Genomic DNA, 17,129 nt, shown 5'->3' on the forward strand with positions numbered 1-17,129 from the left:
TATTGCAGTGTACAGCACTGTACTACTCATGGCAGTATTGAATCATCTCGTTTTTAGGTTCTTTTCAACTGTAGTTAGTTCTTACCAATCAGAACCGAGCTGCAGACCGAGGGGGCAGAGTGATTAAGACCTCCTTCTTTCCAGAGTGCATCAGTCTGGCACATTCTACGGTTACTCATTGGCTTAAAACGTGGCGGAGGGCGGGGCTTGCCCAGGTGTGGTTGAGCAGCAGAAGATAGCACTTCAGCTGGTGGGTAGCTGACTCTCCCTTGTGCTGGGCATGACTGGTTGCTCCCCGGGCACTTCGGCCCCCAGAGCCCCCCACACCATGCCGGGGGGCCCTCCACCGCCCCTGGCCCCACCGTGGATCAGCCTTCGGCGGGTCATCTCACTCAGGCTGTCCCAGCGACTGCGGATCCCCCCTCCTGAGCTCCTCTTTCAAGGGGAGAGATAGGGCTAGACAGGTTTACCTCTGTCTGAGACCACAGATACCTGTATAGCCCTGAAATATGGATCTAGGTACACAGGGTACTGCTAAAACTGTATGCCACCAGCATTGGATTTAGATTTGTTCCGAACAGGTTCCAAAAGAGGTCACAATGTCAGATGTGGATGGATAGGAGCTTCAGAGTTTATACAGCTTAATAACTATAGGAACATTTTTGGGTTCAAATTGAGTGACTGGAAATGGTATATTTTGGTGTCCAAAACTGACCCATCGTGACACTAATCATAAGCCATCCTGGAATTTTGAAGTATTAAAACCATCTCTACTACTTTTACTCTGATTGAAATCCTCTGTCACCCAATGTAACAATCAAACTAATGACATGTATGAAAGCATCATCTGCCCTTTGTTACAGCTTCGGTCAGGTCCTCAGGAGTTGCTGCTTTGTATTCGGTGTGCATAAAATACGACATTTCTGTAACCTTGCAAAAAGTGTGAAAGTACTAAAAGTGTGTTTTGTTATTTAAAAAAAAGTAATAAAAAATAGCAAGGTCTAAAAGGTTGCACCCGTGATAATACTTTTAATCTAGTTATTTTTTTGCTTTAAGCCTTCCTCCTTAAAAACAAACAGTTGTATCCAATCCATGACTCACCAGCTGCTGCTTGTTCTTCACCAGACAGACTATCCTCATGGCCTCCTCATCGTCAGGGAGGTTGTCAGGGATAGGAGGCAGCACAGGGTCATAGTCCTTCTGGGCCACCGTATCATGGGCTGATATCAGAGCCTAGGACAGAGCACAACTATTAAGTACATTCATCCATTCAGGCGGACTCAACACACATAAATAACTCACACAACCCAGAATACTTTAGTTACTGCAACCACAGATACCAAGGTTAGGATCATAGGAGCCCTTGTTGCCTCAGGATCTCTCACCTGGAAGTGTGGTCCCCTGAGGAGACTGTAAAGTTCCCTGGCCTCAGCAGAAGGGTCCGGAACTGTTCTCATGTCAGCCAGAATCTAGAAGAGAAGCAGAAAGAAGGGTTGGAACACAGACAGCAGCAGAGTGGACATAGGACAGGACTGACCTCACTGACACCTCTGACAAGCCAATGAGGGAAGAGGGCAAAGCAGTAGAGGGAAAGGTCCTACCTGTTGGATGAGCTGTGTTGTGTATGGTAGGAAGGGAGCAGGAGGCTCTCGCTGGTGCTGCTGCAGACGCTCATACACCTGGGTGGAGCAGAGACAGAGAAAAGGTTAAACCTACACCCAGAACAAGACAAGAGTATGGACAAACACAAGTCAAAGACACCCTCCACTCACTGGGTGGAGCAGAGACCAAGATAAAGTTAATCTATAAATCACTGCTAGGCAAATCCCCGTCTTATCTTAGCTCACTGGTCACCATAGCAGCACCCACCCGTAGTCTCCGCTCCATTAGGTATATCTCACTGATCATCCCCAAAGCCAACACCTCCTTTGGCCGCCATTCCTTCCAGTTATCTGCTGCCAATGACTGGAACGAACTGCAAAAATCTCTGAAGCTGGAGACTCTTATCTCCCTCACTAACTTTAAGCATCAGTTGTCAGAGCAGCTTACCGATCACTGCACCTGTACACAGCCATTCTGAAATTAGCCCACCCAACTACCTCATCCCCATATTGTTATTTATTTAGCTAATTTGCACCCCAGTATCTCTATTTGCACATAATCTTTTGCACATCTATCATTCCAGTGTTAATACGAAATTGTAACTATTTTGCACTATAGCCTATTTATTGCCTTACCTCCATAACTTACTACATTCGCACACACTGTATATATATTTTCAGTTGTATTTTTGACTTTATGTTTTGTTTACCCCATATGTAACTCTGTGTTGTTGTTTTTTTCGCACTGCTTTGCTTTATCTTGGCCAGGTCGCAGTTGTAAATGAGAACTTGTTCTCAACTGGCTTACCTGGTTAAATAAAGGTGAAATAAATAAAAATAAATAAATAAAAAGTACAGATAAAGTGAAACACAGCCTTTCTAAACCCCAGATGAGAGTATATCACAGACTCCCAGACTAACTTTGAGCAGAGACTTGAGCCAGGGGGTGTTGAGGAGGCTGTGTAGGAGCTCTGCCCCATTGATTTCCTTTTTGATGGAATGTTTCACCTCCTCTACCACGTCAGACAGGATCTGCCTCAGGCCTGGAGGAAAACACCAACATAAACATAATCATAAAGATAAACAGCCATAGGATTATCACAACATACAGGAGAGAAGTGCATTGTCATCAGCTAGAGGTTGAGAGAGAAGCTGTTTCCTATTACTGACCATGGTCACCCAGTCTAGGGGAAGACATCACCACCTCGGCCTCCTACAGCCTGCCTCATGGTGATATCCCAGCACTGACTGCTGGAAATTCACCCCAACCCAGACCTTGGAAAGAGAGAAATTAACAAATAAAAATGTAATAAAATGAAAAATGAAATTTTGGCCGCAGAGATAGAATTCCCGGGGGATCCGCTGGTAACAGGTCCGTGCTTTTACGACGTAGCGAGCAGGAAAGAAAGGAGAGAAGAGTGTAATCCTCTCTCTATCCCAGTTAATCCTGGGCAAGTGAGCCGTTGCCTCTCTCTCCGGAATTGACAGAAGCGTGTCCAACCTGCTGCTGACCTGACCAAGGCTATTCTGCAGCTCTGCTCCCAAAGCTTCTTAACGCTTCCTACTTTTAAAACACGCCAGACCGTGGTCGGATGGTGCTTGTGTCCCAAATGGCACCCCTTTCCCTATATACTGCACTACTTTTGACCAGAGCCCTATGGGCCCTGGAAGGCTCTCGTCAAAAGTTGTGCCCATTAAGGAATAGGGTGCTGTTTGGGACGTGAGTCATGGCCACACAGCTACTCTGTGTTGAATAGAGGGGAAAGAAGGGAAAGCCCACAGTGTGTAATTAATGTACTGTACTGAGCTCCCAACAGCTGGAGGAGATAGGGGACAGAACATGATGATTATGTCATTATAGTACACTACACTCTAAAAATAAAAGTTTACTTTAGGGGTTTTTCAAATTGAAACTGTGGGGGAACCCCTATAAGTTCTTCGAAGAACCCTTTTTAATGGTTCCTCTAAGAACCTTTTTTGAACTACCCCCCCTCCCCTATTATTATTATTAATATGCATAACAATAACACAATATTTTAGTTGTCAGTGTTTATTATGATTTTAGTGGCAAAGCAGAATAGAAATATCCAAATATGAGGTACACTCGAGCAGAGCCCCAAGTCCAATGGGTATATCCTCTGACATGTTGATGTTAATGTGTTGATGTTCTCCGTATCCATAGCCAATATTGATTTTACAGTGCATGGTGATCGAACAGGTTTCCTGTTATATACATCAGAGGTATAGGGCGGGTGAAGTCTGTGAATCCAAAGAATTGTAATTATACCGATGTTTAACAAAACATGCACACGAGAGTGTTCATTCCTTGGTTTTTGTGGTAAATGTGAATGGAAAAAACTATTTGGATAATGGTTTTCATACACATACAAGGTCCATAATGTAGAGGCCTATGGGATTTTCATTGAAGAGTTAAGGGAGGAGGATGGTACATGTGATCTGCATAACATACCAATACCAATTGACATACCTTTGTATGTCTCCTCGTCTGTATACCTGCAGACACAGACACAAAAGTGAGCATTTCAGTCATCTGCACCCAATACAGCTAGCCTTCAACATATTCTTATAGCCTACATATTCTTACCTCTTTGTTGATTGATATTCATTGAATTGTGTCCATTTTCTGTTTTAGAAAGATTTGCACAAATATGAAAAGGTAGATGGTATCATCATAAAACAATATCAATTTAGATCATATAAGGGACAAACCTTACCTTAAATTGAGGAGATCTTTACATTTTTCAGTTAAGTGCCTGCACCTGCTGTCCTTTCAAATTAAAATCCAAATGTTTCAGTTGGGCAGTTAGGTTCTTGCAAGAACCCCCACCAACTAAAGGAGGTTCCTCGATTAACCCCACCTGCTATGGAGTTCTTGGAAGAACCTTTTGGGGGCAATTTTCAGTGGCAAGAACCCTAAGGTTCTTTGAAGAACTTCGAGGATCTTAGAAGAACCCTTGTTGAACCCCTAATTTTTAGAGTGTACAAATGAAAATGTAAGTCTGTCGCACACTTGTCTCCTGCTGTGGACGTATTTCACCAATGTTTAATCAAACATAATCAGAAACTGGTGGTTGATGGTAACTTATGTCAGGGAATGTCACAATCGTTGAGAGACGGGTCAGACCAAGGTGCAGCGTGGTATGCGAACATGTTTATTAAACTCAATAAACAAAACAACATAACATGAAGTCCTCAGGCTATACAAATACAAGCCTACACACGGAACAAGATCCCATAACTAAGGTAGGCAACCAGGCTACTTAAGTATGATCCCCAATCAGAGACAACGAGCGACAGCTGCCTCTGATTGGGAATCACACCCGGCCAAACCTAGAAATACACATCTAGATCCTAAACATAGAAATTCTAACATAGATCCTCACGCCCTGACCAAACCAACTAAAGACAACAGTCCTCTCAAGGCCAGGGCGTGACAGGGAAAAATATGATTTTATGTTGAGGACAATACAGAATATATTTTAGAGATTAACTTTAACCTAAGATTATCTTATGCCCTGTAAAAATCTTTGGCTTTAAAGTTCTTATTTTTGTATTGCCATTAATTCACCCTCCCTCTGTGTAGCCTTTTAGGTATAAAAATGGGACAAAGCTTAGAGGATTGTCAGCAGCACTAAAGATATTTACGAAACAGTCATCTTTGACCTCTAATTTCACTGTTAAAACCAAAGCATTATTATTATTATTATTATTATTATTATTATGTTTATTTGTCAGCGACCATGTACAACATGCCATTGCACCAGATTTAGCTAGATAGCTAATTTTCATCTGTAGTGCCTGGGCAGAAAACAATCAACATTAATACATCAATACAATCCTACAGTATAACACACTATTAAAATATCTATCTATCAAATTGATCAGAAATACAGTGTAGACATTGTTAATGTTGTAAATGGCTATTGTAGCTGGAAATGGCTGATATTTAATGGAATATCTACATAGGCGTGCAGAGGCCCATTATCAGCAACCATCAGTCCTGTGTTCCAATGGCACATTGTGTTTGCCAATCCAAGTTTATCATTTAAAAAAAGCTAATTGATCATTAGAAAACCCTTTTGCAATTATGTTAGCACAGCTGAAAACTGTTGTGCTGATTAAAGCAATAAAATTGGCCTTCTTGAGACTAGTTGAGTATCTGGAGCATCAGCAATTGTGGGTTCGATTACAGGCTCAAAATGGCCAGAAACAAAGAACTTTCTTCTGAAACTCGTCAGTCTATTCTTGTTCTGAGAAATTAAGGCTATTCTATGCGGAAATTGCCAAAAAACTGTAGATCTCATACAACTCTGTGTATTACTCCCTTCACAGAACAGCGCAAACTGGCTCTAACCATAATAGAAAGAGGAGTGGGAGGCCCCGGTGCACAACTGAGCAAGAGGACAAATCCATTAGAGTGTTTAGTTTGAGAAACAGACGCCTCACAGGTCCTCAACTGGCAGCTTCATTAAATAGTACCCGCAAAACACCAGACTCAACATCAACAGTGAAGAGGTGACTCCGGGATGCTGACCTTCTAGGCAGAGTTGCAAAGAAAAAGGCATATCTCAGACTGGCCAAGATGGGCAAAATAACACAGACACTGGACAGAGGAAGATTGGAAAAAAGTGTTATGGACAGACAAATTTAAGTTTTAGGTGTTTGGATCACAAAGTATTTACACAACATGCCTACCACTTTGAAGATGCAAAATATTTGTATTGTGAAACAAACAAGAAATAAGACAAAAAAATAGAAAACTTGAGCGTGCATAGCTATTCACCCCCTCAAAGTCAATACTTTGTAGAGCCACCTTTTGCAGCAATTACAGCTGCAAGTCTCTTGGGGTATGTCTCTATAAGCTTGGCACATCTAGCTACTGGGATTTTTGCCCATTCTTCAAGGCAAAACTGGGTTCCGCTGGTGTACAGCAATCTTTAATTCATACCACAGATTCTCTATTCGATTGAGGTCTGGGCTTTGACTAGGCCCTTCCAAGACATTTAAATGTTTCCCCTTAAACCACTCAGGTGTTGCTTTAGCGGTATGCTTAGGGTCATTGTCCTGCTGGAAGGTGAACCTCTGTCCCAGTCTCAAATCTCTGGAAGACTGAAACAGGTTTCCCTCAAGAATTTCCCTGTATTTAGCGCCTCCATCATTCCTAAAATTCTGACCAGTTTCCCAGTTCCTGCTGATGAAAAACATGGTGTTCTTGGGGTGATGAGAGGTGTTGGGTTTGTGCCAGACATAGCGCTTTCCTTGATGGCCAAAAAGCGCAATTTTAGTCTCATCTGACCAGTGTACCTTCTTCCATATGTTTGGGAGTCTCCCACATGCCTTTTGCTTATTTCTTTCTTCAAGCAATGGCTTTTTTTCTGGCCACTCTTCCGTTAAGCCTAGCTCTGTGAGTGTATGGCTTAAAGTGGTCTTATGGACAGATAGTCCAATCTCAGCTGTGGAGCTTTGCAGCACCTTCAGGGTTATCTTTGGTCTCTTTGTTGCCTCTCTGATTAATGCCATCCTTGCCTGGTCCGTGAGTTTTGGTGGGCGGCCCTCTCTTGGCAGGTTTGTTGTTGTGCCATATTCTTTCCATTTTTAATAATGGATTTAATGGTGCTCCGTGGGATGTTCAATGTTTTTTCTATATTTTTATAACCCAACCCTGATATGTACTTCTCCACAACTTTGTCCCTGACCTATTTGGAGAGCTCCCTTGGTCTTCATGATGCTGCTTGCTTGGTGGTGCCCCTTGCTTAGTGGTGTTGCAGACTCTGGGGCCTTTCAGAACAGGTGTATGTATACTGAGATCATGTAACAGATCATGTGACAATTAGATTGCACACAGGAGGACTTTATTTAACTAATTATGTGACTTCTGAAGGTAATTGGTTGCACCAGATCCTATTTAGGGGCTTCATAGCAAAGGGGGTGAATACATATGCACACACCACTTTACCTTTATTACTTTTTTGCATTTTTGAAACAAGTTATTTTTTAAATTTCACTTCACCAATTTGGACTATTTTGTGCATGTCCATTACAAGAAAACCAAATAATAATCCATTTAAATTACAGGTTGTAATGCAACAAAATAGGAAAAACACCAATGTGGGGATGAATACTTTTGCAAGGCACTGTATATATATATATATATATATATATATATATATATATATACACTACCAGTCAAAAGTTTGGACATACCTACTCACTCAAGGGTTTTTCCTTATGTGTACAAAAAAATTACATTGTAGAATAATAGTGAAGACATCAAAACTATGAAATAACACATATGGAATCATGTAGTAACCCCAAAAAGTGTTAAACAAATCAAAATATATTTTATGTTTGAGATTCTTCAAATAGCTACCTTTTACCTTGATGACAGCTTTGCACACTCTTGGCATTCTCTCAACCAGCTTCATGAGGTAGTCACCTGGAATGCATTTCAATAAACAGGCATGCCTTCTTAAAAAGTTAATTTGTGGAATTTCTTTCCTCCTTAATGCGTTTGAGCCAATCAGTTGTGTTGTGACAAGGTAGGGGGTATACAGAAGATAGTCCTATTTGGTAAAATACTAAGTCCATATTATGGCAAGAACAGTTCAAATAAGAAAAGAGAAACGACAGTCAATCATTACTTTAAGACATGAAGGTCAGTCAATACGGAATATTTCAAGAACTTTGAAAGTTTCTTCAAGTGCAGTCGCAAAAAACATGAAGCGCTATGATGAAACTGGCTCACATGAGAACCGCCACAGGAATGGAAGACCCAGAGTTACCTCTGCCGCTGAGGATAAGTTCATTAGAGTTACCAGCCTCAGAAATTGTAGCCCAAATAAATGCTTCACAGAGTTCAAGTAACAGACACATCTCAACCTCAACTGTTCAGAGGGGACTGTGTGAATCAGGCCTTCATGGTCGAATTGCTGCAAAGAAACCACTACTAAAGGACACCAATAATAAGAAGAGACCTGCTTGGGCCAAGAAACAAGAGCAATGGACATTAGACCGATGGAAATTTGTCCTTTGGTCTGGTCCAAATTGGAGATTTTTGGTTCCAACCGCCGTGTATTTGTGAGACGGTGTGGGTGAACGGATGATCTCCACATGTGTAGTTCCCACTATAAAGCATGGAGGATGAGGTGTTATGGTGTGGGGGTGATTTGCTGGTGACACTGTCTGTGATTTATGCTGGTTAATTGAAGGCACACTTAACCAGCATGGCTACAACAGCATTCTGCAGCGATACGCCATCCCATCTGGTTTGGACTTAGTGGGACTATCATTTGTTTTTCAACAGGACAATGACCCAACACACCTCCAGGCTGTGTAAGGGCTATTTGACCAAGAAGGAGAGTGATGGAGTGCTGTATCAGGTGACCTGGCCTCCACAATCCCCCGACCTCAACCAAATTGAGATGGTTTGGGATGAGTCGGACAGCAGAGTGAAGGAAAAGCAGCCAACAAGTGCTCAGCATATGTGGGAACTCCTTCAAGACTGTTGGAAAAGCATTCCAGGTGAAGCTGGTTGAGAGAATGCCAATAGTGTGCAAAGCTGTCATCAAGGCAAAGGGTGGCTATTTGAAGAATCTAAAAGATAAAATATATTTTGATTTGTTTAACACTTTTTTGGTTTCTACATGATTCCATATGTGTTATTTCATCATTTTGATGTCTTCACTATTATTCTACAATGTAAAAAAAAAAAAAAACAGAAAGAAAAACCCTTGAATGAGTAGGTGTGTCCAAACCTTTGACTGGTACTGCATATATGGGGGAAAAAAGTATTTGACCCCCTGCTGATTTTGTACATTTGCCCACTGACAAAGAAATGATCAGTCTATAATTTTAATGGTAGGTTTATTTGAACAGTGAGAGACAGAATAACAAAAAAAAAATCCAGAAAACGCATGTCAGATATGTTATAAATTGATTTGCATTTTAATGAGGGAAATTAGTATTTGACCCCCTCTCAATCAGAAAGATTTCTGGCACCCAGGTGTCTTTTATACAGGTAACGAGCTGAGATTAGGAGCACACTCTTAAAGTGAGTGCTCCTAATCTCAGTTTGTTACCTGTATAAAAGACACCTGTCCACAGAAGAAATCAATCAATCAGATTCCAAACTCTCCACCATGGCCAAGACCAAAGAGCTCTCCAAGGATGTCAGGGACAAGATTGTAGACCTACACAAGGCTGGAATGGGCTACAAGTCCATAGCCAAGCAGCTTGGTGAGAAGGTGACAACAGTTGGTGCGCTTATTCGCAAATGGAAGAAACACAAAATAACTGTCAATCTCCCTCGGCCTGGGGCTCCATGCAAGATCGCACCTTGTGGAGTTGCAATGATCATGAGAACGGTGAGGAATCAGCCCAGAACTACACGGGAGGATCTTGTCAATGATCTCAAGGCAGCTGGGACCATAGTCACCAAGAAAACAATTGGTAACACACTACGCCGTGAAGGACTGAAATCCTACAGCGCCCGCAAGGTCCCCCTGCTCAAGAAAGCACATATACAGGCCCGTCTGAAGTTTGCCAATGAACATCTGAATGATTCAGAGGAGAACTGTGTGAAAGTGTTGTGGTCAGATGAGACCAAAATGGAGCTATTTGGCATTTATATTTTAGTCATTTAGCAGACGCTCTTATTCAGAGCGACTTACAGGAGCAATTAGGGTTAAGTGCCTTGCTTAAGGGCACATCGACAGATTTTTCACCTAGTCGGCTGGGGATTAGAACCAGCGACATTTCAGTTACTGGCACAACGCTCTTACCCACTAAGCTACCTGCCGCCCCATCAACTCAACTCGCCGTGTTTGGAGGAGGAGGAATGCTGCCTATGACCCCAAGAACACCATCCCCACCGTCAAACATGGAGGTGGAAACATTATGCTCTTTGGTGGTGTTTTTCTGCTAAGGGGACAGGACAACTTCACCGCATCAAAGGGACGATGGACTGGGCCATGTACCGTCAAATCTTGGTTGAGAACCTCCTTCCCTCAGCCAGGGCATTGACAATGGGTCATAAATGGGTATTCCAGCATGACAATGACCCAAAACACATGGTCAAGGCAACAAAGGAGTAGCTCAAGAAGAAGCACATTAAGGTCCTGGAGTGGCCTAGCCAGTCTCCAGACCTTATTCCCATAGAAAATCTGTGGAGGGAGCTGAAGGTTCAAGTTGCCAAACGTCAGCCCGAAACCTTAATGACTTGGAGAAGATCTGCAAAGAGGAGTGGGACAAAATCCCTCCTGAGATGTGTGCAAACCTGGTGGCCAACTACAAGAAACGTCTGACCTCTGTGATTGCCAATAAGGGTTTTGCCACCAAGTACTAAGTCATGTTTTGCAGAGGGTCAAATACTTATTTCCCTCATTAAAATGCAAATCAATTTATAACATTTTTGACATGCGTTTTTCTGGATTTTGTTGTTGTTATTCTGTCTCTCACTGTTCAAATAAACCTACCATTAAAATTATAGACTGATCATGTCTTTGTCAGTGGGCAAACGTACAAAATCAGCAGGGAATCAAATACTTTTTTCCCTCACTGTATATATACAGTGGGGGAAAAAAGTATTTAGTCAGCCACCAATTGTGCAAGTTCTCCCACTTAAAAAGATGAGAGAGGCCTGTAATTTTCATCATAGGTACATGTCAACTATGACAGACAAAATGAGAATTTTATTTCCAGAAAATCACATTGTAGGATTTTTAATGAATTTATTTGCAAATTATGGTGGAAAATAAGTATTTGGTCAATAACAAAAGTTTCTCAATACTTTGTTATATACCCTTTGTTGGCAATGACACAGGTCAAACGTTTTCTGTAAGTCTTCACAAGGTTTTCACACACTGTTGCTGGTATTTTGGCCCATTCCTCCATGCAGATCTCCTCTAGAGCAGTGATGTTTTGGGGCTGTCGCTGAGCAACACGGACTTTCAACTCCCTCCAAAGATTTTCTATGGGGTTGAGATCTGGAGACTGGCTAGGCAACTCCAGGACCTTGAAATGCTTCTTACGAAGCCACTCCTTCGTTGCCCGGGCGGTGTGTTTGGGATCATTGTCATGCTGAAAAAACCCAGCCACGTTTCATCTTCAATGCCCTTGCTGATGGAAGGAGGTTTTCACTCAAAATCTCACGATACATGGCCCCATTCATTCTTTCCTTTAACGGATCAGTCGTCCTGGTCCCTTTGCAGAAAAACAGCCCCAAAGCATGATGTTTCCACCCCCATGCTTCACAGTAGGTATGGTGTTCTTTGGATGCAACTCAGCATTCTTTGTCCTCCAAACACGACGAGTTGAGTTTTTACCAAAAAGTTCTACTTTGGTTTCATCTGACCATATGACATTCTCCCAATCCTCTTCTGGATCATCCAAATGCACTCTAGCAAACTTCAGACGGGCCTGGACATGTACTGGCTTAAGCAGGGGGACACGTCTGGCACTGCAGGATTTGAGTCCCTGGCGGCATAGTGTGTTACTGATGGTAGGCTTTGTTACTTTGGTCCCAGCTCTCTGCAGGTCATTCACTAGGTCCCCCCCGTGTGGTTCTGGGATTTTTGCTCACCGTTCTTGTGATCATTTTGACCCCACGGGGTAAGATCTTGCGTGGAGCCCCCAGATCGAGGGAGATTATCAGTGGTCTTGTATGTCTTCCATTTCTAATAATTGCTCCCACAGTTGATTTCTTCAAACCAAGCTGCTTACCTATTGCAGATTCAGTCTTCCCAGCCTGGTGCAGGTCTACAATTTTGTTTCTGGCGTCCTTTGACAGCTCTTTGGTCTTGGCCATAGTGGAGTTTGGAGTGTGACTGTTTGAGGTTGTGGACAGGTGTCTTTTATACTGATAACAAGTTCAAACAGGTGCCATTAATACAGGTAACGAGTGGAGGACAGAGGAGCCTCTTAAAGAAGAAGTTACAGGTCTGTGAGAGCCAGAAATCTTGCTTGTTTGTCGGTGACCAAATACTTATTTTCCACCATAATTTGCAAATAAATTCATTAAAATCCTACAATGTGATTTTCTGGAGAAAAAAAAATCTAAATTTGTCTGTCATAGTTGACGTGTACCTATGATGAAAATTACAGGCCTCTCTCATCTTTTTAAGTGGGAGAACTTGCACAATTGGTGGCTGACTAAATACCTTTTTTCCCCCACTGTATATATACCAAATAAATACATTAACAATTTTGCTTCCTAGTAATAATCTATCTGATTTGAGGAACCACCAACATGAATATTACAACAGCATTACATTAGCTATATGGCAGGAAGAGATTTATAACAGAAAAGAAACAGTCTACTATGTGTTACACATCAAATGTCAACATTTCATGTATGTGGCTGAGGGTTCATTTTAATTACAGCTCTTGTAACGTAGACGCAGGGAGTCAGGAAGCAGTTGCAGTTAGTGAGTTTAATGATAACGAACATGGAACGTTAAAATACAAGAGAAACGTCTGACATGGAAACACAAACAATACTACCTGATGACTGACAAAACAGAGTGCTAGATAAATGTTAAGTAATGAAGGTAGTAATGAAGACAGGTGTGACTGATGATAGGGCGCAGGTGTGCCTAATGATGGTTGCCAGGTGTGCGTGAAGATGGGTTGCCAGGACCGGTGATTAGTAGACCGGTGACTTTGAGTGCCAGAGCTGGAGTAGACGTAACAGCTCTGGCGTAGAATAACACAAAGTGACCTGAAATAACCACCTTGTAGCGTTATTGTCACGCCCTGATTCAGGGGACGCCTATATGTTGAGTCAGGGTGTGTATATTCCTTGTTGTGTTTGTTTTATGTTGTAGGATCTAGTATTCTAGATCTATGTTGGCCGGTGTGGTTCCCAATCAGAGGCAGCTGTCGCTCGTTGTCTCTGATTGGGGACCATACTTAGGCAGCCTATTGGCACTAGTGGGTTGTGGGATCTTGTTCCGTGTGAGGTTTGTTGTGTGTACCTTAGGACGTCACGTATCGTTAGTTTATTGTTTTGTCGTTGTGTTTATTCGTTTAATAAACATGTTGGCATTTCACGCTGCTCCTTGGTCCGTCCCGTTTATGAACGAACGTGACAGAAGATCCCACCAGACCTGGACCAAGCAGTGTGCCAAGGAGGAGCAGAGAGGATGGTCTTGGCAGGAGATGAGAGAGGATCTGGCAAGAAGATGGAGGCCCTGATCAGGGTGGAGAGGCAATCCCAAGAAAACATTTTGGGGGCACACGGTGTGGGTTGACGAGGCAGCAGGAGGCTGCGACAGGGCGGATCTGCTGGGTAGGAGAGGAGGCCACCAGATTACGGGGGCTATTGGTTCAGAGGGAGCAGAAGGAAGCTGTAGAGGCACGGCGAGAGGAGCTGGTTAGGCAGCAGAAGGAGCGGGGGATAAAGGAACCCCAGTCCCGCTCCTCGCACCAAGCAAGTGGTGCGTGTCGCCAGTTCGGTCCAGCCCGTTCCTGCTCCCCGCACTAAGCCAGTGGTGCGTGTTCCCAGTACGGCCCGGCCGTTCCTGCCCCTCGCACCAAGCCAGTGGTGCGCGCGCCAGCCCGGCCTGTTCCTGCCCCTCGCACCAAGCCAGTGGTGCGCGTCGCCAGCCCGGTCCGGCCTGTTCTGTCCCTCGCACCAAGCCAGTGGTGCGGCGCCGCCCGGCCCGGCCTGTTCCTGCCCCTCGCACCAAGCCAGTGGTGCCTGTTCCACCGGTGCCTGGTCGGCACCGGTCAGCTGCTCTACTGCGGAGCCAGATTAGTCCGCTCCACCGGTGCCCAGTTCAGCTCGGTCAGCTGCTCCACTCCCGGAGCCAGAGCAATCCGCTTCACCGGGGTTCAGTCCAGCTCCGGTCAGCGGCTCCACCTGGAGCCAGACATCAGCCCCCTCTCCAGGTTTGGGGTCTCCCACACCAGGGTCCAGACAGGGCTTGGAATATAGTGGGAGGAAGGAGAGGGGAAGCAACGCGCTGCGGTCTAGACCAGACCAGGGGCGCAACAGGGAGGCGAAGAGTGAGAGGTCGTCACGCCCTGAGCCGGATCCGCCTCCGAGGCGGAATGCCCACCCAGCCCCTACCCTGTTATGTTTATGTTGTGCGGTCGGAGTCCGCACCTTTGGGGGGGGGGGGGACTGTCACGCCCTGACTCAGGGGACGCTTATATGTTGAGTCAGGGTGTGTATATTCCTTGTTGTGTTTGTTTTATGTTTAGGATCTAGTATTCTAGATCTATGTTGGCCGGTGTGGTTCCCAATCAGAGGCAGCTGTCGCTCGTTGTCTCTGATTGGGGACCATACTTAGGCAGCCTATTGGCACTAGTGGGTTGTGGGATCTTGTTCCGTGTGAGGTTTGTTGTGTGTACCTTGGGGCGTCACGTATCGTTAGTTTATTGTTTTGTCGTTGTGTTTATTCGTTTTAATAAACATGTTGGCATATCACGCTGCGCCTTGGTCCATCCCGTTTATGAACGAACGTGACAGTTATAAATACTGTGCAAACATGGTGGTTAAAAATACAAATAATACAGTATGAATTCAAACTGTATCAGCGGGATCATGTGTGCATTTTACATTTCAACTAGAAAACAACTTCAACTGGTGTTGGTCTGGTGAGTGCAGGCTAGTGCTCTGTGTACACAGACTCAGAGCGTCACTGTGAGGTTAAATCCTTTCCCTGTTAAAAGTGACATCAACGTGATGTTTGTGTTGGTCCATTAAACAATATGTGCTTTGAGGGCTGAGGTCCGATGGAAGCAACAAGTGGCCATGTGATGCGTACTCATACAAACTGTACATACAAAATGGCATCTTGTTATTAGACAGGCTCCATGTTTAGGGTGAGTCTCACTTGGATTGTAGCATTTCAGATTCACTTCATAAAGACTCCCATTTGACTACCAGAGATGGGTGACTAAATGTGGCAGTTTCCTTCTCTGTGAATACTTTAGAGTGAATAGTAAATAGCCAGTCATATTCACAACAGTCCACGATCAGGCTAAAACTTCACTGGCTCTGCCAGCATCACAGTAAGCTCCTATTCCAGACGGATCAAGAAGCAGGTTCCTTCATTCAGGGGCTAAGGTGTTACAAAGGCTATGGACAGATAAACTGGCCAAAACTGTTTTACAACACCTTGGGCTTACAGAGGTCAACCTGATTAATCAAGTAGGTGTCAGGTAGCCTAGCGGTTAAGAGGGTTGGGCCAGTAACCGAAATGTCGCTGGTAAGAATCCCCTAACTGACTAGGTGAAAAATATGTCTATGTGCTCTTGAGCAAGGCACTTAACCCTAATTGCCCCTGTAAGTCACTCTGCAGAAGCGCGTCTGCTAAATGACGTAATGTTAACAGAAGGCAGTGGTTAGGGTGGGGAGCTTTGTAGTGTGTGTGTGTGTGTGTGTGTGTGTGTGTGTGTGTGAGGGTAGGGCTCCTGCTACCGGGGAGCAGCCTGTCTGTCTTCTGTCAGTCATCGTGACCCTCCTGTGACGACTCTGACACATCATCACTCCAAAACTCTCCAATCCCTGCCCCTTATGTGATCTTCTCATGCTGGATAGTAAATGAAATAAAATGAATATGTGCCCCGATTCTTGAAGCTGGGTGTAAGACACATTTTCCTACTTCACAGGAGAGGCATTTGAACATGAAAAAACATTTTTGCATCTAAATGCATTTTTTGTTGTTGCATAAATGCCTTTTTGAACATTTGAACTTTCATGTGCCTTAATAACAAACTCGTATGTAATCTGTAAATATCAATTAAATGTGAAATCACAGAGCTGTTTAGCCACGGAGAAAATACAGAATCTTGCTTAGCCGTGATTGGTTGAGATAGGGAAGTGCGATGACGCGAAAGCGTTAGAATGCTGCTGTTAAGATCAGAGTTTCGTCTCCTGAGTATACACCTTCGTCTGAGGTGTATTACCTACGTCTCCTGATTACAAACCAAGTAATCTCATGTATAGGTCTTTATGCTCTCTTGAGAACCTTGATGATCTCGAAATGGAGTCAGTCGGCAGTGTTGAGCGCTCTGAAGTTGAGACAGTCCAGGACATAGTTGGCATACCTGCGGCGAAAGGTGAGGTGGAGTCTTCCAACGTTTGCCCTGAGAATCCTACCAGAGATGATTTTGGACTGGTAGGAGTAAGATTTTTGGAAAGAGTGGGAAGTTACCTATGCTGAGGCAGTGAAGAGAGTAGAGGATAGCGCAAGGGTGAGTGACTCGACTTGGAGGCCCCCAGTGAGTTGGCCTGAAGAGAGAGCCAGAAAGGATGAGTTTTAGTAAGGTTGGATTTCTTGCGTTTAAAGCCATGGTGATCAACTGCACTGCACTAATGGAGCGGAAATGACAGAAGATAGATGTGGTAGTTGCGCAGCAGATAAATATTATGTGTGAGAGATTTTAGTGCAGAAAATCTACAGGAAGTTTTGAGAGAAGGGGTTCCATCCTTTAGGGACAAAGTAGTGGGATGGGGTGATGGGTTTGGGGATTGTGTATAGGTGCAGGGTTAGAAGGTGG

At 43.9% G+C, this 17,129-nt stretch overlaps 1 protein-coding gene across 1 annotated transcript; it reads right to left on the reverse strand.

Annotated features, from left to right (window-relative positions):
• Positions 1-243: 243 nt before the first annotated feature.
• LOC123484785 (MAGUK p55 subfamily member 4-like) lies at positions 244-2,809 on the reverse strand. The gene is made up of 6 exons (XM_045215506.1): positions 2,772-2,809; positions 2,523-2,644; positions 1,602-1,679; positions 1,386-1,469; positions 1,102-1,233; positions 244-435 (listed from the first exon to the last, which is right to left on the reverse strand). Exons 1-6 carry the CDS (start codon positions 2,797-2,799, stop codon positions 244-246), a joined length of 636 nt encoding a protein of 211 aa, XP_045071441.1. The 5' UTR covers positions 2,800-2,809.
• Between the last annotated feature and the right edge of the window lie 14,320 nt (positions 2,810-17,129).

The sequence above is a fragment of the Coregonus clupeaformis genome, unplaced genomic scaffold, assembly GCF_020615455.1.
Source record: "Coregonus clupeaformis isolate EN_2021a unplaced genomic scaffold, ASM2061545v1 scaf0460, whole genome shotgun sequence".
Lineage (NCBI taxonomy): Eukaryota > Metazoa > Chordata > Actinopteri > Salmoniformes > Salmonidae > Coregonus > Coregonus clupeaformis.

Bases quoted from the DNA above. Each gene is read 5' to 3' on its own strand.
- LOC123484785 (XM_045215506.1), bottom strand. From the start codon at position 2,799: ATGTCTTCCCCTAGACTGGGTGACCATG. The intron at 1,234-1,385 runs GTGAGAGATCCT...GCTCTGTCCTAG, and splicing joins TCAGGGGACCACACTTCCAG to GCTCTGATATCAGCCCATGA. The intron at 436-1,101 runs GTGAGTCATGGA...TCCCCTTGAAAG, and splicing joins TGAAGAACAAGCAGCAGCTG to AGGAGCTCAGGAGGGGGGAT.